A 19,624-nucleotide genomic window follows, 5' to 3' on the forward strand; every position below is an offset into this window, starting at 1 on the left:
CGGGCCCCGCGAACAGCATCGCTACGGCCCTGGCGTTTAGCCATTGGGGGGACTACTTCGCGTCGGGTAGACGAGCATGCGCGTATGCGCGTCACACAGTCTCAGACCATAGTAGAGAAAATGAACTCCGCGGTGGTTATCGCGGCGCTAGAAGCCGTAAGCCCGATGTTCCGTCGTCGTCCGTGAGTGAATAGGGAATCGATCGGATCAGCCGGGATGGAGGGCTGCGCGTCCAGGATCGAGTCGGCGATCGCACCAGGTAATGCGGATCGGTCGTGACGGCAAATCGAGAGCGACACAGGAGTGCGTGTGCTGTGCCGTCGCGCCGTACGTGCCGCCGTCACTAAAGCGCCCCGCGCATCTTCTCTTTTTCCAGAGCTGTACTTCCTGATCGCCAAGTTTCTCGATGCGGGTATCTGTCCGGAGGCTGCGAAGGTAAGTGAACGGATAGTCCGGGCCACGGCCCGACTGTGCGACCGAGCCACACGAACGCGTCATTCACGCGTGCACTCAACGCGCTTTGTTTCAGGTGCTGAAGCGGGAATTGGAGCGTGCCGAGGTAAGCCGTACGGCGGGCCCGACACTGTACACAACGCGAGTTGCAGACCACATGGCTCGCACGTGGTTTCTGCTTGTCAAAACATTAGAATCTCAAGGTCACTGACCTTGCTCGATCGCCAGGTATCGCGGCCGAGTCGCGGTACGCGATCGGCACTCGTCGATCGAATCGCCGATCGATCGGCATAAATTTTTCCCCCTCCCACGCCCCGATCATCCCCCGTATAGATTTTAGATCATGCTTCTGTTCGCAGGTACTGCCCTCGCGATTTGACTGGGAAGGCAACGTCCACGCTCAGACTTTTGAAGAGCTGGTGAGTATGCAGCGATATCGTCGCGACATGGCGATCGGCACGGCGTGCCGAGCGAACATCGGGGTCTCCGTGCTGGACGCCAACTCGAACGAGCGAGCGAGAGAGTCCTCGGCTCGCGTCGTAAGGTGGTTCGATGAAATAATGCGCCGTGCGCGGCACCGAGTATCCCCATCGTTCTGCGCGACAGGGGGGTTGCGCTCTCTCTCTACCCCCTTTTAATCCCACATCCCACCGCCTCTGTCTTCGCCGCCGCTGCCGCGACTCCTCTCGCGTCGCTCGTTCCCTCTTTGTCGCGCCCACGCCGTGACCGTTCGCCACTGTTCCCCCACTGCCGCCACACGGTGGCCAATGACGGCGCACTTCCGGCCATTTCGCGTGAGCTGATCAATGAATATAGACGTCCACCTCTTGTTTGTGGAGTGCAGTTTCGTGCGTAACCAGTGAGCTGCGCCGATTGGTCGGCGCGTCGGTGCCTAACTGCCGATTGGCGTAACCGCGGGAACTACTTGATCGTTTGAATTTTTCGCGCGAACGTTTGACGACGTTTTCGGAACCGAGTGATCCTGTCAATTTCTAAATTTTGTTCAATATTGTGTATTCAATACTTTGTACAATATTTTTTTTGTATTGCATATAATTATTCCTGATTGACTCTCGAATTAATCTTTAGTTTGGATCTGCAATAGTGTGATAAATCTTTAGTGTTTTGCTTTCAACTCTGAACTGTTATTAATTAGCTTCAAGCTCTAAATTTTACAAAAATATATGTTGACAGAATATTTACAACTGGAAAAACCTAGAATTTTCAAGAGATTTCTTTTCTTTAAAATCACGGATTTATATGAAATTTTATTGACACTTTTAAAAGAAAAATTTTTTAAATTTTACTTTAAAATTTAAATTCTATTGTTTTGTCAAAAATTATTTTATAATTTTTTTCTTTCTAATGTAAAATGTTGACAATCAATCAGCAGTAAATGTGACACACACACACACACACACACACACACACATATCTATGTATAATAATTAAAAGAGTAGTCCTTATATATAATTTATATATAATTTCTTCTTCGCCGTCTATACAATTTTTCCTTTATTATTTTAGTTCATCTAATAGTCTTTTATGTTTGTTTACTTATCGTTGTTTAGCCATTTTTATTTATTACTTATTGTTCTTATTATCTAATTCTAGCATAAAATTTCTAAAATATTTTAGGCCTTTTACTTTATTTTTGTTTTAATTTTGTTTTCTTATCTCACATCTTTGATTTTGTTTCTGTTTCTCTTTTTCCACAACTTTTATAGTATATTTCTCTTAACTATATCCAAATCATTTCTGGACATCTAATATTTATGAATTATTTCAGTACTTATTGAGAAATTATGACAATTTTTTTAGGAGAAGAGATATCCTCACATTGGGTCGAATTATTTGTTGCAAATATGTGCCAGAATAGGACCAGTGTTAGAGAAAGAAGTGCCACCATGCGTTCGTGGAGTGACATCACTTTTGGGAGCAGGCAGACAATCCATGCTACGTACCCACGAAGGTATGAAGATATAAATACTTTTTATCTTTGAAAGACATTCTTTGAAGGACTGTAGGAGTTATTCTCAACTCATATTCTAGGTTTGTTCGCGTCGTATGCTCCAACATACTCCTACTCACCTCAACGCGCTCTAATACGTTCAAACTAATGTTGTGATTAGTGATCCAAGAAAGTAATTCAAGTACTTTCTGGTTTACATTGGAGTATGCGACGCAAACAAATCCTCTCTTTGATAATGAAAGGTCTCTGCATCTATGAATTTAGTACATAAAACAGCAGTAAAAAAGCCTCAGTTTTCACCTTTTTACACCCTTGCAATATAAAGAGCTGTGAACAATCTTAAAAAGAAATTTGCGATTATATTGTAATCCTTCATTAACTTTTAACTGATAATGGCTGAGTCATTTGAGGTTTGATATACATATCCATATATGAAGGATTACAATGGATATTTTCTAGAATAATACATGGATTTGCTTCTGACAAATATGTAAACTTTACATATGATATTTGTAAAATTCTATTTCTGTAGATATTACAAATCGTACATGCAGCATTGTCGATTATTCTGGAAGATTCGGTGGAAAACCTTTCTTGGAGTTGCCCGGTAGTCTGTCAGTACCTAATATAGGTAAGCAAGCTTGAGAATCAACAATTGTTTGTGCAAAATACATCACGTGCATTTTTAACCAGTACTCTGCTAATACTTTTGCAATGTAAAATGTCAATATATAATTTTGTCTTGTCTAAAAAATATTTTTTTGCTCAATAGTACGTGTACTTCAAGGACGTGAGAATTCTGGTCCTTTGAGTCGAAGACAGGCAATACCGACAAAGTTCTATAGCAAAATGAAGTTGTACCGGCATACGCTGGGTCATTTGTCTGCCGTGTATTGCGTGCTCTTTGACCGCACTGGTAAATATATTATAACCGGAGCGGATGATTTACTCGTCAAAGTCTGGAGTTCCGTTGATGGACGTTTACTCGCCACTTTTCGAGGCGCATCAGCAGAAATTATGGACATAGCCGTGAATTTCGATAATACTCTGTTGGCAGCGGGAAGTTTAGATCGAATAATACGGGTTTGGTGTTTCCAATCAATGTCACCTGTAAGTATGATACTGAATACATGTATACATAAAAATGTTTTACTCATAAATTATTTTTCTTAAGGTGGCAGTTTTAACCGGGCATTCAGGCATGATTACGTCCATCAATTTTTGTCCAATAGTGTGTAATAACGTTTACTATTTAGTCTCTACCAGTACTGATGGATCCGTAGCTTTTTGGTCTCACACAAAGAAACCGAACGAGAGACCAGTATTTCAGTAAGTTTATTTATATGTGCAAATAATTTTTTGTGCACACCCTCTCTGCAATATTATTTCCAACTTAAATCTCTCTAGTCGTTAGAGCCATCTCCCTGTTGTCAGAGCATAGTGACCCCTCAATGTATTTCTGTGATGTATGTTTTTTACAATTTACACGGGACTTACAGTTTAAATGACGGTTATGGACAGTCTTATTTTGAGAGGTTTTCTTAGCAAGATACTCTCGGTGGTTTGCCATTGCCTTCCGAGAGATAGCGATCGAATAAATTCATGTGCTTCTGATCAGGGGGATTTGAACCTGGATCTTCGACACAGAGAGCAGACGCACAACCCTCTGCGTCACGATCACTACAAGAACTTAATATTTTTATATAAAATAATTACATCATTTTTAATTTGTTACAGAACGAAGCCTATTCAATACCATGAGAAAATGAGGCCCGGCCAATCGCAAATGATATGTGCCTCTTTCAGTCCTGGCGGCGCATTTATGGCTGCCGGCTCTGCGGATCATAACGTAAGAGTTTACGCGATGTTAGGGGACGAAGGACCACGCAGAGTCCTTGAGATTGAGGCGCATTCTGACACAGTCGATAGTATTCAATGGGCGCACAGCGGCTTAAAATTTATTTCTGGTTCTAAAGATGGTACTGCAAATGTATGGCATTTCGAGCAACAGCAGTGGGTACATACACAATTGCTCATGACGACAAAGCTCCCTGGGTATGTTGTATTTTTATTTGAATTTTTGTTTTTTGGCAAAGATTTTATTAAAAGATTTTATACATTTAATACAATATGTTGAAAAAATATTTTATGTCTTTTTTTTTTACAGAGAACCAGAAATGGATCATGATACTAATAAAAAAGCGAAAGTAACCATGGTTTGTTGGGACGTGAGCGATGAATTTGTTATAACGGCAGTGAACGATTACACATTGAAAGTGTGGAATGCAAAATCGGGAGAACTGGTAAAGGTTCTGCGAGGACATAAAGACGAAGTTTACGTGTTGGAATCACATCCAATAGATCCTCGAATGATTCTTAGTGCTGGTCATGATGGACAACTTATCATTTGGGATGTATTGAATACGGAACCAATGATTTGTTTCCAAAATTTTGTTGAAGGCCAGGGAAATTGTGCTATTTTTGATGCAAAATGGTCACCTAGTGGCACGAAACTTGCCGCGACAGATTCTAACGGTCATCTCTTGATGTTTGGATTTGGATGTGGAGGCGAGAAATTGAAAAATGTAATATTTTATATATTTTGTCTTGTATTATAGCTCACAGCATTCCTAAGTTACAATTCAATTCTATTAACTTTTTGTATTAATTTTAGATACCGAAAGAATTATTCTTCCACACGGATTATCGACCTTTGATAAGAGATGGAAATAATTATGTTCTCGACGAACAAACACAAACGGCTCCGCATTTAATGCCGCCACCATTTTTGGTTGATATAGATGGAAATCCATATCCGCCAGCGTTGCAGAGATTGGTGCCAGGAAGAGAGAATTGTAGAGGCGAACAATTGGTACCAAATATTGCAGTTGGTGCAGGCGGTAAGATAATAATTCCTGTAATAATCATAAATCTTAAAAGTAAAAAATTCTAATTGAAATAAATTGGACTCTTAAAGAAAATTATATTTTTTGTAATTAATTTCGATTTTTTTTGTGTTTTGAAATTCTTAAACAAATGATTATTTTAATTAGAACAATAACAAATTTCATTAAATAGGCATGCAAGAAGTTATAGAAGGTCTTCCAGAACAAGAGCCAAGATCGAACATTGATCGATTAATCGAGGCTCTTGCTCAAAGACAAAATATTAATGGAGGAGCGGATGGAGAAGCGGTCGTTGCCGGTGCCGGCGAAGATAGGGAGAATAACGCCGCAGAACAACCAATTCGTCAAATAGCGAGTCCCCGTGGAAGTAGAGCTGGTTTGAGGAGAGAGGGCAATGTTGAAGGTGTCCGGCAAAGCAGTGGTAATTGGCAAAGAGAAAGCACTACTCCATGGAACAAGCCTATGCTTGTGCGTCCTATGAATCCAGCTATAAAAAGGACTCAATTGGCACAGATGTAAGTATTACCCGAATTTTTTTACGAATATTTTAGCGAATATTATGAAATAAATATTAGCAGAATGATAACGTATAGATCAATATTACCATGTCAAATATAATACTAATTTATGCGAAAAAAGAAAATATTGTTTCTTGAATTACATTTTGTATGTTATCCGTGAAGTAAAGCGACGTCCGATATGGAGTTAGAAAACTGGCGGCGAGAAATGCGACGGCGACCACAGCCTACCTCGAGCACTGCCACTAATCAAGGCAATACAGGAAATAAACTCGTAAATCGCAAGCGTAAAATTACTAGGCACGGTTATAGAACTAGAGCAACGCGCGACGAAGAAGAAGAGGATGATGACTTTGAGGTATCTCACAAAAGTGATATTTAATAATGAAACAGTCACACATAGACATTCGTGTTGTTTGCTATGTTGTGACAACGAATAGAAGGATTTACGCAGTTGGTGAAGCGTTATAATACTTTGCGTTATAATACCTTTTACAGAACCTTGATAACGCTGACACGGTGAGTTCAGTCAGTAGCAATAGCAACGATTCTACCGCCCACGAAGAGGATATGTGCTCCGATAGTACTACAGAATCCAGTACTGAGTATTCCGATTGGATCGCGGATCACGGATTAAATTTGGAACCGCCCAAACGTAGTAAACGAAAACCCGTGAAGAAGCGATCTGTCACTCCTCCGAGTGACACGGACAGAAGACGTAGCAGTCGTCCTAAGAAAAAAGTATGTTATATGGATATCATGATTCTTACGTTATTTTAATTTTACTTTTTTTAAACTCTATTATTCTCATTTAGCAGAGATTACCAATAGCTAATGGTATTAATGAAGTTCCTGAAATTTACCGACCTTCAGAATGGCTTACTGAAGTAATACCGAGGAAAGCCCCTTATTATCCACAGATGGGCGACGAAATAGTATATTTCAGACAAGGTCATAAATTCTATTTAGATGCAGTTAGGAATAAAAAGATTTATGAGCTTAGTCCGCGGTGCGAGCCATGGACCAAGATAAATATTAGAGTATGTTTACTTTATTGTAGGAGTTAAGAAAGATTTTTAATTATATGGGAGTAGAGTATATATACATTTAACATTAAAATCATAAACATTAAAGATATATATATATATATATATATATATATATATATATATATATATATATATATATATATATAAATATACTAATCAGAATTATCGATATTCTAGGCACAAGAATTTGTAAAAGTAGTGGGTATTAAATACGAAATACGACCACCTCGTTTGTGCTGCTTGAAATTAGCTTTGATGGATGAGGACGGTCGGCTTACTGGACAGAATTTTACCATCAAATATCACGATATGGCCGATGTATTAGATTTTCTAGTGTTGCGTCAAACCTTTGATATGGCGTTAGCACGAAGTTGGTCTGAAGGTGATAAATTTCGTTGTATGATTGACGATGGTTGGTGGATGGGACAGATCGTCGGAATGGAACCATTAGACGAAGAATTTCCGGAATCATTGTTCATGTGCTTTCGCGTCAGATGGGATAATGGGGAATATGAACGAATGAGTCCTTGGGATCTCGAGCCTGTGGACGAAGATAGTAAGCTCATTTAATTTGTCATCAAAATGTTTAATTTTAAACTAATCGAAAGAATAAATAGCACGACTGTAAAAAAAATGATTGATCGTGTTCCACTTAACTCTCGCAAGCATTATTTAATGCTTGCGAGAGTTAAGTGGAACACGATCAATCATTGTTTAATATTTGATAAACAAGAGTGGAATGATTCCAAGAGCGTTAAATGGAACACGTCCTTCGATATAATATTGGCGACTCTGTCAAAAATTTGGACTTGAACTTTTTAATTATGCTATATGTGCTGATTACTCGTTTAGGAATACCTATGGAACTCGGTGGTGCTGTTCCCGTTTTACCAGAGGAGAGACAGGCGATACTATATCAACCTCACGCAGAAGAGTGGCCCATGGGTGACAGAGAAGCGACTTGTCGTCGAATTATACGAGGCTTGGATCAAGTAATGAGTCTTGCAATCGCAGAACCATTCGTCGTGCCAGTAGATCTCAGTCTTTATCCAACTTATGCTCTCATTGTGGAGTATCCAATCGATTTATCGACTATAAAAGCTCGTTTTGAGAATCATTTCTATAGAAGGATTACGTCGGCACAATTCGATGTTAGATACTTAGCAACGAATGCCGAACAGTTCAACGAACCGCACAGTCACATAGTGAAAAAGGCGAGAATAGTCACCGACTTATGTCTACGTATAATAAAGTAAGAGATATATCATTCTATTCTATCTACAATTGCATATTTATGAAATCTTCATGTATCTTTCTTTTGTATGTTAAATAATATTTCTTACATAGGGAAACCATCGATGTAGATGTTGCGGCAGTATATCATCAATTGAATGATACATACCATTCTTCCGAGTCAGAGGTAGAAAACAGACCCTCAACAAGTAGATTGAGATCCACGAGGAAAAAGAATTTATATGCGCAAGAGTTTTCGCAAGATTGGAAACTGGCGTGTCGACAATTGTTGGAGACCTTGTGGCAATGCGAAGACTCGATACCTTTCAGGTAAGTCGAAAGAAAACGAGTTTTCAATAGCATTAATTTTTTTTTTTTTTTAATGTGACTTAAATGGATACGCTGATCGTTTCACAGGGAACCGGTGGATAGATTAGAGCATCCAGAGTATCATCAAATAATAGACACACCGATGGACTTACGTACTGTCAAAGAAGATTTATTAGGTGGTAATTATGAAGTGCCAGCAGAATTTGCAAAGGATATGAAATTGATATTTACAAATAGCAGAAATTATAATACTAATAAACGTTCAAAGGTAGGTTGATGTAATATCTGCTTTATTTATAACTCTGCATTTTCTTAAATGTTCGGCTATTTATGCAGATATATTCGATGACGATAAGACTGTCAGCCATGTTCGAAGATCACATGCATAGAATACTCTTAAATTGGAAATCGGCGCGTAGACGAAATAAAGATAAAAATAAAGATAATACGAAACCAAATAAGAATAAGAAGGCGAAAGCAAAGAAGAAACCGAGAAAGAAACCTAGATTAAGTAATGGCACAGGTAAGCTTATTCATGCCTCGAGTGTAAATGTAATATGATAAAATACAATTTTATGTACAGGACCTTCCAAATCAAAATCTGCTCCTAGCGACGATGATGAAGACGATGTAGACAGTGAGGACGATGATGACGATGATGACGACGACGAGTCGGGTAAAGAGCAGAAAAAGAACAATTTTGACATATCTGCACCTGGTACGAATGTACCTTTTTTTCCAAATTATCACTCTGTTATACATATATCGTAGAAGGAGTTTACTAAATTTTGAGATTGTTTTTAAGTATTTCTAGTGAAAAATTATTTTGTGATTTTATAATTTAAAGGAAAAAATGTACTTTGATAAGATTAAGAATTAAAGAAAATTAATTCCATATAATTTTTATTAACCATATTGTGTTAGGTCACAAAGTTTGGCAAACTTCTTACGACGTATGCCCTATATGGTTTACAATTTTCAAAATAGTTAGCCGATAAATTGTGATTGTATTAACTGATTGCAATCCCTCATATCTTTATAATTTTGATCGCCTAAGACAATTTTTTATAATTAAATCACTAATCTTAATTTTATTTTGCTTAGGACCGTCTCGGATGACAAACGGTCACATAAAGCGGTCTAATTCCGTTCCATCTCGGCCATCGCTAAAATTGCGAATCTGTCGTTCGAACGTGTCAAAAAAACCGAAGGATAGTGATAGTGATGCTAGTGAATCGGAGGTAACGTCAGACACTGACAGCAGTGACAGTGCTCCTGTCCGAAGGACTCGAGCGATGACGGCGATACCCAGTGTTCATGCTGATACCGATTCCGGAGACGATTACACGCCCGGTGGTCGCAAAAAACAGGTTCGCAAAAATCGTGGTAAAAATATTAAAAACGGTAAGCAATCTAAATCTAAAGTAAAATCCAACGTTATCGCCGACGACGATGATGATTACATTGCGGAGAATCAAATAAACGAGGACAAAGGAGAGGAAGAGGAGGAATTTTTTGCACCGAATTCTACGGAAGAGGAGAGCGAAGAAGAAAAATTCATCAAAAGAGACACTAGATCACGAAAGTTAGTGACCGATAGCGCGCAGTATACTGCTAACAATGGGACGAACGATAATAGCGATAGTGAAAGCGAAGAAAACGACGATGAAGAACAAGAACAGGAAGAAGGAGAAGAGGACGAAGAGGAAGAGGAACAACAGCAGCAATTACAAAGTAAGGCTAATAATCAAGACTCGGAGGACAGTGATTATTGCTACAAAGGATTCAGATCATCGCGTTTAAGTCGTCGGAAGCAGAACAGTTTTGTAGATTCGGACATGAGGCAGCAGCATAGCAGTAGGCGATCCTCGGCTCGGAAGCGTCCCTGTTATAACGAGGATAGCGAAGATAACGAGGATAACGAAGATAACGAGGATAGTATCATGGTACCGGTGAGAAATCGGCGCAAGATTAAGCGTCGCTCGTACGCCGAGGATAGTGACGACGAAAACATGCCGGAGCCCGGCATCAGTATAAGTAGTCGAGGTCGCATACGTAAAATGACACCGCGTGCCCGCGCTTACCTTCTAGAATCGCCCTAACATCTCTAGATAAAAATTAAGTTGAAGAATCTTTATAAGGATTCTGGAAACTGTAGTATCGTGCCACGCATTGAAAACGCTTGGTTCGCATTCAAAGGAAAACGTGCGTTCAGAGATGAATAGAGTTTTCAATCGATTGACTTTCTCGATCTCGAAACTTGCTTCGTTGTCGTTACACTATTTTCTCTGTATCGTGCGTAATCGCAATACAGTACGAATCTCCGACAGACACCTCTTAATATGGTCTGCGGAAGTAACACAGTGGAAACTCGAGTAAAGTTTGATTTTTTTTCTTGTGTTCGAATAAGACGATTTACTTGTATGAAAGATTGATATTGTCGTAGAACGAATCATAATTACACGAACGACTAATTATTTTTATTCTTCAAGATTTGTTCTATAAAGTGTTCTTTTCTTTCTGTACCAATTTACCTGTACTATCGATCTGAACGTTACATTATGGCTCAATGGTACAAACAGAAACAGTGTGAAGGGACACGCGAGATTTTCCGTATTTTACAGGTCATTCTGTACCGTTTCATTCGCACATTCAACCGAATTTAATAATGATAAGCAAATCTGTATAAAGGTTCACTTATTCTAAAAAAAATTATATCGAAAATTCTATATAATCGTGTTGTTGTACAGGTACGATGATTATCTTGTTAACCATCTTGAAAGTGTAGAAACGGGAGTGTGTGCTTCGCGAAAAAATGTAAGTCTACGCTTATGATTGCTTCCATTTCAAAAGTTTAATTGACAATTGAAATTTTCATGCTACATTTATAAAAAAAAGTCCAAATAATCATGTAATTTTTAAAACAGTTTTCAGTTAAACAACAATGATTGAACAATGCACATGCAAAATTTATCAAGTTATCGTTATAATAGTTTTGTATCATTGTAATAGTTATTCATTGAGAGTTTATGAGCTCGTGTTGAGACTCTTGTTTTCTTACTGCAGTCATATTGAATTGAATAGAAAACTCCTTAATTTTTATGAATAAATTAATAAATTACTAATAAATATACAGTTACATTTTTGAAAAACAGCCATAAATAGCTATGCAACATTGTCTGTTCTATTTTCGCTGAAAATATAGAAGATTTAATCCTTAACCACCGAGGTGCGTTATAGCGATTTCGCTGGTTTTTTGTTTTATATATCATGCATACTTCCTTCACGAAATCCCTCTTAATCTCAACAATGACGCTAGTTCCTAATTTGTCTCCCAAGGATTGTCCGCATACGCGTCAAATCTACTTTATGCATAAAAATCAATCACAGTTATTGTGACCGAGGTAGTTAAGGATTAAGAAAGAAAAACTATTTTAATACAGTACAATTCATGGGATTTCTCGCGATTCAATAGAACTGCAATGAGACAATCAAGAGGTCTCTGAGCAATTTTCTAAACATGTTTTATTAAGAACATGGAACAGTATTTATTTTATCTATAAAGAATTTTCAAGAAAAAAACATACATTGTAATTAAATGTGAAGTTTTGCCATTGCCCGAGATAAAGATCTTATATAGTTCGTTACACACAATGGTTATATTTTTAGACAGCGGATTAGTGATTTGTGTTTTTAAGTTGTATTTAACGACGTGACATATGCGATAGTAACAACGGTTTGTTGTTAGCATACGGAAAGAACTGATTTTATTTCCTTAAATGTGATGAACAATATGTGAGTGTACAACAAGGCATCTTTATTATTTTCTTCTCTTTTTTTCCTTTTCTTCCTCCTTTTCTCTCTACGAATCCTGCCGCGAGCACTGTTTTCGCTTTTCATAATTTTACTTAAGTTTACTGTATGTCATAGATAGAAAAGTGAATCCGCGTGCGTGTAAATATGCATTGTATCCATTCGAATATAATTATTTTTTTTTCTTAATATTGACGTTGCATAAGACGAATTATGTATATGGTCTGTAGTTCGCGCGTGGTATAACGATTTTTTATATAGAATTTGTACACGATATCTGTTACGGATTTAAGGAAGTCACAATTTTAGAATTTTTCACGAAGGCAGATAGAGACGTTTTCCAGATTTATATATCGCGAATTTCAACGGATTACGCATTAGGTGTATAAATGATTATCAGAAGACAGTTATGCTACCAGCAGCTAACATCATTTATCAGGACACATGCATAAACATCAGGAGTCTCGACTGTCTCGAGCCATTGTGATATTAGTTTAAGAATATCAAATATATGCTAATGTAAATTATCAATAATTAGAATTATAATGGATATTTTTTTAATGACTTATATAAGAGAGTCATATCACATGTAGATTCGATAATGCAGTCAGACTTTGGAGTAATATTAATTTTAACGATGTTAACTTTGGTCTCACTCTATTAATCATACAATAACCGACATACTTCACACGATGAACATCCAGGAATAATATAATTTCATGTGTATATATATATAAATATATACTACGTCAAAGATGTATACAGAACTTAATACGGAACAGTTATGTTTTATGTACAGTTTGACACTTATTCTGTTGTGAAATCAGCGTGCTCTGTTATATACAAAACGGTTCTCTGGGGAAACCCACCGTCACCAATAAAAAAAATTAAATTATTTTATATATGTCTACTTGTGGATTATTTATGCCATTAATCTTGAAAATTTTTATAAAAGGCGTCTTTTTTTAATTTTAGTAAAAAATTCCATATGTTTCCTTGAAACAACTTTAATTGTTCAAAATTAATGGCTTATCTGTGTTAAATCTTCAAATATATATATTTAGAGTTACATTATGTATAAAATATTTTATGAATTCTAAATCAAACGTGTCAAAAATTTAATTGCACATTTATGAAATAAACTTGAACTTGCTATGAAAAAAAAAAAATTTATAAAAGGAAATTTGTTGAGCTAGGTTCTATGGAAAAATATGTACAATTAACGATGTAAGACTTTATTTTTATAAGTTCGTTATAAGTTACTTTTATAATGATATTTACAAAACATTGAGGGGCAATTTGGAAATTAAAAAAGACATTTTCGGACACTTGCATATTCATAATGTATGAAATTTTTTATTTAATATTTCATCTATCTGTGTTACATCTCTCTAAATTGGCAATATGAATATTATATGAAGAGATGCTTACACGTGAAATGGTCTCTCTAATTTCGACAATAATTTATAGTTTTATAAAATGGCAGCCATATTTTCATGATTGTGTAATAAAAGTGTAACATTAGGATAAAATGGATAAGAGCGACTTTTCCAGTCACGTACATCTCGGTTTTTTGTAATTCCAAACATTTCCATTATCCGTATAACTTTGCTATACCTATTTTCTGCCAGCATATATATATATATATATATATATATTTTTTTTTAAGTTTAATATGAAAACAAAATATCTTAATATTGCAGAGCCAACATCTATAAACGAAATGTCTCTCTATTTAGAAAAATTGCGTTTTCTATTTCGCAAAAAATAACTAGGTAAAATACTTGAAATCCTAATATATAATCGTAATATTACCCTAAAAATGTGTTTTTGAAAGTCTAAAGATTAATATTGTATAGACAGACTTTGATTCATTTGCAACAAAAATCAAATATAATTTAAAAAATGTACATTTTTCAGTAATTAAAAGATCCAAAATGCTTATCATGTAAGCTATCTGACCTATCTATAAATGTTTTAGCTTCAAAAGAAAAGTTTTTTGCTAAGAAGCTTTGCTCATTAGACATCTTCGATGGAGTCAAACTTGTTTAGTTCACGCTCTTGGGTCCATCACATGATTAATATTCGATCAATTTTATCCCACGGAATGCCATAATCTACTGAGGGGTACTCAGGCGGAAGATGAATAATGTTCTTTAAACCTATGGAATTCAATTTCCTTTTGCAAGTACTCCTTAACGAAAGGATGCTCCAAGTGGGAGTCTTTCAACTGACTTAAGTAACGATTCGCCACCTCCGGCGGTTTGCCCATATGCTGCGAGAGGACAATCATATTGATTAATGTATCTGGATTATTACTATCTTTATCGAGAGCTTCTTGCAAGGCCGTCTCCGCCTCCTCGTACTTCGCTTGTCCAATAAAGCAAGTGGCTTGGCCATTCAGCAACATGCTCGTGCTGGAGTGCTTATCAATCATTTCCTGAAATAGTTGACAGTTTTGTTGAAAATATTGGATAATTTTTAAAGGTAAAGCAAACAAATTTGATTAAAAAGTATTTGTTTTGCATATATTCCCAAGGGATATACAGGTATATCTTCTCTCTCACCTGAAAGATGTAATAAGCATCTTGTAACTTGTCACCACCACTACTAATGTTTATCCATGCTTGAGCGAGCTGAGTCAAGGTGTCATCGTCGTCTTTCTCCTGCATTGCTTTGAGCTCCTTGCGAGCCAGATCCAGACGATCCATCTTGAGATATATCTGTAACGTTAGCGCCATGCACTCTAGATTATCGGAGTTGCATATTACTCGATGGGCAGCCTCTAGATTCTTCTCATGGTAATAAATGGTCGCTGCCACAATCAACAGATTGTGATTCTCGTAGTTTACATTCTTGGTTTCCTTATCCAATTCGACTACTATGGCTTCCCGGTGATGTGGATTGGCAAAATAGTCAGCCAAGGTCCTTAGTGGCTGCAATTCTTTTGGAGATGAATTGTGGATTTCGTCCAGTACCACACGGAACTTTCTTTGTGCTATATACGCGCGATAAAGAAAGACGTCGCGCTCCATGGCCACTTCCGAAATGGACGTCTGTGGAAAGAGACGAAACTTATGTGTCTGTATAGTTGCAAAGTGGAGTTCACTCTGCATACCAAGCAGCATACTATTAAAACTCGGTACGAGAGGATATGATTTTCTAAAATTTATTGTACTGTTCTCTCGTGTATAGATTCAAATTTGGAGCTAATTTATGCAAAGACTCAATCAAAAAGAGTTGGGCTTCACTGACTTGTCTAGATATCTGGAATTTCAATATGTTGACGACTACATTGAGAATCAAAGTCCTTTGTTAAATTTTTAAATATAACACAAAAAATTGTGTAATATATATCCTTCTAAGTTTGAACTAGCAGTAATATCAGAGAAACGGCGAGACACAACAGTATTTGTCAGAAGGAATGGGCAGTGACAGTCGCCCACGTTGGAACTTCAAACGGAGCAGCGCGTGGCACCGTGGCTCTGCGTCACACATCGGGATGGGATAATTTACCTTGATTTTCTGCGCCTCGTTGATGCATTGCTGGTAATTGCCGATGTAGAAATTATTTCTCACGTTGAAGAGATCGTTGAAGTCCTGCTGACGTGCCATCTTGTCGCTCATTGTCGCCGCTGAACAATCCGGTCTCGGAATTCTCCGAGTCTCCGATACAGGCTATGTCCCAACGTGAACCAATAGCATTGGAAGTACTGGCAATACTGAAAAAAATTAGTTATCAGCGCGGCGCAGCGCATTGCGACAACATCTAGTGACACATACAACGCGCGCGCTATTATTTTGCAAAACCTATTAAATAATATAAATACACATTGTATAAAAATACATGCCATATATTATAAATATAAATATATGTATTTATTATTACTTTTAATATATTATTATTTATGCTATGACGATATTTACAGTATAATCTTTGACTAAAACTCCGATTAGCTTAATCGACGATTAATTTAAACCGACAAAATTTTAATAAAATCTACTGTCCCTGATTTAATTCTTGTTCTCATATCAATATGTTATATAAACAATTAATTACTTCCATCCAAGTTAATAAAATAGTAACGAGATTATTTGTCAAAATTTAATCGCAAGTTAAATCTAGTTCCTATTCTCGCTTTTCTGCCACGTTTCATCGTAACGTAGAGAGGAAACTCGAGTTCGAAATATGTCGACGTCAATAAGCTAGATTCGCGGTTACTTTCAAAAAGGAAAAGAGGGATATCGATAGTTTATGTTTTCTCTGCCATGCATTTGACAATTAATTAAAGAATTTTTAATTAAAAATTTAGAACCGATGTTAACATGAATTCCACCAAGTCGAGAGACCAGCGTGAATATCTTGATAAGTTGATTAACATAGGTGCAAATCTGTATGTATAATGACTGCAAATTATGCAAATGAAAAAGTAGAAGTATAAATATAAGAAAATATTTAAAAAGTAATATATATTAAAATTTTTATTGATTAATATTTATTGTTTCTTCTTTTGTGTATAAAAAAATTTCAATATATATTACTTTTTAAACATATTTTTATATTTATACTTCTACTTTTTCATTTGCATAATTTGCAGTCAATATTCACATATAAATTCGTACCTTTCTATTCTGATTTCATGATGTTTTTATTTTAATTCCTTAAAGAAAATTACCGAGACAAAGGACAAAAGGTGAGAATCCTGCAGCTAATATTAATTATTATATATATTTATATAATCAAGATTAATATTTATTTTACTATCAATTTGATTATTATTATAAGAATTATGAAACATATTATTCAATATAAAAATATAAGCGTTAGGCACATGAAAAATTCTCATACTTTTATACAAAATATCTTTTGTATAAAAAGAATACAGAGGAATCATGGAGTGCATCGAGGCAGTCCTCTCTGACGGAAAGAAGGGTTCCTAAAATAAAATTACAACAACGACATTCTTGGCTTCGAAGGTCAATGCGCCAAAGTGTTAAAAATCTTTGTCTAATAACGCACGAAGTGCGCTTGATCGAGAGCTTGCGTGGTCTCTATAGCGCGCGTTTTTCTAAAACTGGTGAAATTATAGCAGCAGGTTTTGGGAACGGCAGTATTCAGGTAACAATCATTATTTTGATTTGTACACCGTATGATTTACACTCAGATGCAATACCATTATCTCTCATTACGATACTTTTGTAGATTCGTAATGGTGAAACTGGCGAGTTGGAGGGAACACTCAAATCTGGTTTGGAAAGTTCCATGCCGATTATGTGCTGTAGATTTAATCCAATCTACAGCGAAATTTTTTATGCCTCCAGTGCCTGCGGAATTATATTTATGTGCAACACGTACACAGAAGAATTTTCCAAATTTACATTTGGTACGTGAATGACTTTCCGATTATGTCGCGGTATTGCTTTGCTATTTGTGCTTACTTATACAGAGCCGAAGAACGAGGTAAACGCAATAGATGTTAGTATTACTGGAGATTATCTGGTTTCTTGTGGTAAAGACGCAGCTGTTCGACTTTACAATACACAAACTGCTCAAGTTAGCATTATTACTATTAAATATTTATTTCATCAAATTATTTAGTGTTATACAATGATAAATAATTCAATTACAAATGTGTCTTTTTAAAAATTGTGTTGGGATAACAAACGCATATGTAACATATATTTATTAATAATATTTACATATATTAATATATTTGATATAATGAAAAATTATAATGTAATCATGTGAAAATATTATAACGAAAAAATGTTTTGTATTTTCAGTTGATATTAACGTACAAAAAGAAAGATGTTTTTACAGAAAGTAAAGCCGCTAACTTTCATCGAATGAGAATATTTGCCGCAAGATTTCACAAAGAGTATCCCGATCTAATTATAACTGGTGGCTGGGACCAAACTGTTAGGGTAATTCTTGAAAAAACATGACATAAAAAATATTTTTTTTATAAATTGATGTATACATTTTTATTTACTTATACACAAATATGTATATATAAGCGTGCAACAAAAGTTTAATATTTTTTTAAAATTTATCAATTAACAGTAGAAAAACATGTTAAAAGACGATCATTCTTTAGATTTGGGATATCAGAGTCCCGAATGGTTCAATAAGAATTATTAAAGGTCCTCATATATGCGGCGATGCCATCGACATGCATGTAAGAATATTTTTATCGCATATATTGTGTGATTTACCATTTAATTATCATAACACGTTATACATTATAAAAATGCGCTTTTGTGTATCTCGTTTAGAAAACGTGCATCCTTACAGGCTCGTGGATAGTACGCGATAGTCTGCAAATATGGGATCTGATGAGCGCAAAACTCATCGACACAATAAATCCATATAACAGACCGTCGACTTTGAACGGCGAGTTTCTTTACGCAGTGCAATATTTCAACGGAGATCCTCACGGCGATCTCGTCCTGGCTGGAGGTTCCGGTATTGGCGGAGTTGAAATAATTAGTTTAAGAGAAAAGAAGGTTTGTAATTAGTCATTTGCGATAATATTAGACTTAGATTGTTATAAAAATAAAAAACGATCGCATTTAAACTATAACAATAAGATGGAATAAATATTTTTATTTAATTTTAAAGGACGTATAAAAAATAATTTTCTCGTATAGTGAAATAATGATAATCTTTTATGCAATAATAAATGTTTATAGACATGGAGTTGAAAAGATATATTTTTAGATAAAACAAACATCAATAATATTTAATGAGTAATAAATAGTAAATAAAATAAATATGCAAGTAGATATTACAATAAAAATTTGCTTTTTGATATTTGACTGTGTTCATCATTTTAATGTAGGTAATGGGAAGTTTCGATGCAATCAAGCCAATATTCACCATAGATAGTTATCAAACTGCAATAATATTCGGTGGCATAGAATCTGTGATAAAGCTTGGAGATTACAATTTTTCTAACTAAATTGTTAACTCTTATTAAATAATATGGTTTGATGCGTTATTTCACAAGATGCTACAAAATGTTATTCATAATTTTCAGCAATGTAAACTACATTAAAAACATTTTAAAATTAAATAATTCCAAAATTATTTGTAAGTTTTAAGAAAATTATATTACTTTTTTCTCACTCGGCATCAAAAATACAAGTATATTAACTTATAAATTGAAACCGTAATTATTGACTGGGATCAAACTCTGTTTAATTTAATCGATCATTAAATCTGAAATCAAATAATATCCGTAATCTGCCCTTGATATGATTCCATCGAGACATATAACACTCAAGATATTGATCAATATTGATAGCCCTGAAACGACTGGTAACCCAGCGGGTGAACACCATTATTTT

General features: G+C 35.8%; 3 protein-coding genes across 5 annotated transcripts; 2 read left to right on the plus strand and 1 right to left on the minus strand.

Moving 5' to 3' along the window:
* Nucleotides 1-83: 83 nt before the first annotated feature.
* LOC105197728 (PH-interacting protein) lies at nucleotides 84-13,174 on the plus strand. Of its 3 annotated transcripts, none has more exons than XM_011164230.3 (22): nucleotides 84-259; nucleotides 377-435; nucleotides 530-559; nucleotides 813-872; nucleotides 2,275-2,425; nucleotides 2,958-3,056; nucleotides 3,198-3,535; nucleotides 3,600-3,754; nucleotides 4,163-4,480; nucleotides 4,593-5,010; nucleotides 5,100-5,325; nucleotides 5,504-5,846; nucleotides 6,015-6,207; nucleotides 6,348-6,590; nucleotides 6,665-6,889; nucleotides 7,076-7,454; nucleotides 7,751-8,150; nucleotides 8,246-8,461; nucleotides 8,549-8,729; nucleotides 8,798-8,984; nucleotides 9,045-9,179; nucleotides 9,566-13,174. In XM_011164230.3, the coding sequence occupies exons 1-22, from the start codon at nucleotides 217-219 to the stop codon at nucleotides 10,561-10,563; spliced, it is 5,397 nt and encodes a 1,798-aa protein (XP_011162532.1). In that variant the 5' UTR covers nucleotides 84-216; the 3' UTR covers nucleotides 10,564-13,174. The 3 variants fall into 3 exon arrangements, with proteins under 3 accessions (XP_011162532.1, XP_011162533.1, XP_011162535.1); XM_011164231.3 differs by having other exon boundaries at nucleotides 9,045-9,137; XM_011164233.3 differs by having other exon boundaries at nucleotides 6,668-6,889; nucleotides 9,566-10,563.
* Nucleotides 13,175-13,493: 319 nt separating this feature from the next.
* Nucleotides 13,494-15,996, minus strand: LOC105195899 (coatomer subunit epsilon). The gene is made up of 3 exons (XM_011161524.3): nucleotides 15,791-15,996; nucleotides 14,842-15,330; nucleotides 13,494-14,714 (listed from the first exon to the last, which is right to left on the minus strand). Exons 1-3 carry the CDS (start codon nucleotides 15,899-15,901, stop codon nucleotides 14,406-14,408), a joined length of 909 nt encoding a protein of 302 aa, XP_011159826.1. The 5' UTR covers nucleotides 15,902-15,996; the 3' UTR covers nucleotides 13,494-14,405.
* Nucleotides 15,997-17,255: 1,259 nt separating this feature from the next.
* LOC105197727 (WD repeat-containing protein 5 homolog) lies at nucleotides 17,256-19,236 on the plus strand. Its single transcript, XM_026131730.2, has 7 exons — nucleotides 17,256-17,393; nucleotides 17,478-17,658; nucleotides 17,722-17,828; nucleotides 18,059-18,199; nucleotides 18,373-18,453; nucleotides 18,551-18,781; nucleotides 19,117-19,236. The coding sequence occupies exons 1-7, from the start codon at nucleotides 17,256-17,258 to the stop codon at nucleotides 19,234-19,236; spliced, it is 999 nt and encodes a 332-aa protein (XP_025987515.2).
* Nucleotides 19,237-19,624: the final 388 nt, after the last annotated feature.

This window comes from Solenopsis invicta, chromosome 10 (genome assembly GCF_016802725.1).
Source record: "Solenopsis invicta isolate M01_SB chromosome 10, UNIL_Sinv_3.0, whole genome shotgun sequence".
In the NCBI taxonomy this organism is placed as follows: domain Eukaryota; kingdom Metazoa; phylum Arthropoda; class Insecta; order Hymenoptera; family Formicidae; genus Solenopsis; species Solenopsis invicta.

Bases quoted from the DNA above. Each gene is read 5' to 3' on its own strand.
- LOC105195899 (XM_011161524.3), bottom strand. From the start codon at position 15,901: ATGAGCGACAAGATGGCACGTCAGCAGGACTTCAACGATCTCTTCAAC. The intron at 15,331-15,790 runs GTAAATTATCCC...CTCTTTCCACAG, and splicing joins ACGAGGCGCAGAAAATCAAG to ACGTCCATTTCGGAAGTGGC. The intron at 14,715-14,841 runs GTGAGAGAGAAG...CAACTATTTCAG, and splicing joins ATGCTTATTACATCTTTCAG to GAAATGATTGATAAGCACTC.
- LOC105197728 (XM_011164230.3), top strand. From the start codon at position 217: ATGGAGGGCTGCGCGTCCAGGATCGAGTCGGCGATCGCACCAG. The intron at 560-812 runs GTAAGCCGTACG...TTCTGTTCGCAG, and splicing joins GGGAATTGGAGCGTGCCGAG to GTACTGCCCTCGCGATTTGA. The intron at 8,730-8,797 runs GTAGGTTGATGT...CTATTTATGCAG, and splicing joins ATACTAATAAACGTTCAAAG to ATATATTCGATGACGATAAG.
- LOC105197727 (XM_026131730.2), top strand. From the start codon at position 17,256: ATGCGCCAAAGTGTTAAAAATCTTTGTCTAATAACGCACGAAGTGCGC. The intron at 18,454-18,550 runs GTAAGAATATTT...TATCTCGTTTAG, and splicing joins GCGATGCCATCGACATGCAT to AAAACGTGCATCCTTACAGG. The intron at 18,782-19,116 runs GTTTGTAATTAG...ATTTTAATGTAG, and splicing joins TTAGTTTAAGAGAAAAGAAG to GTAATGGGAAGTTTCGATGC.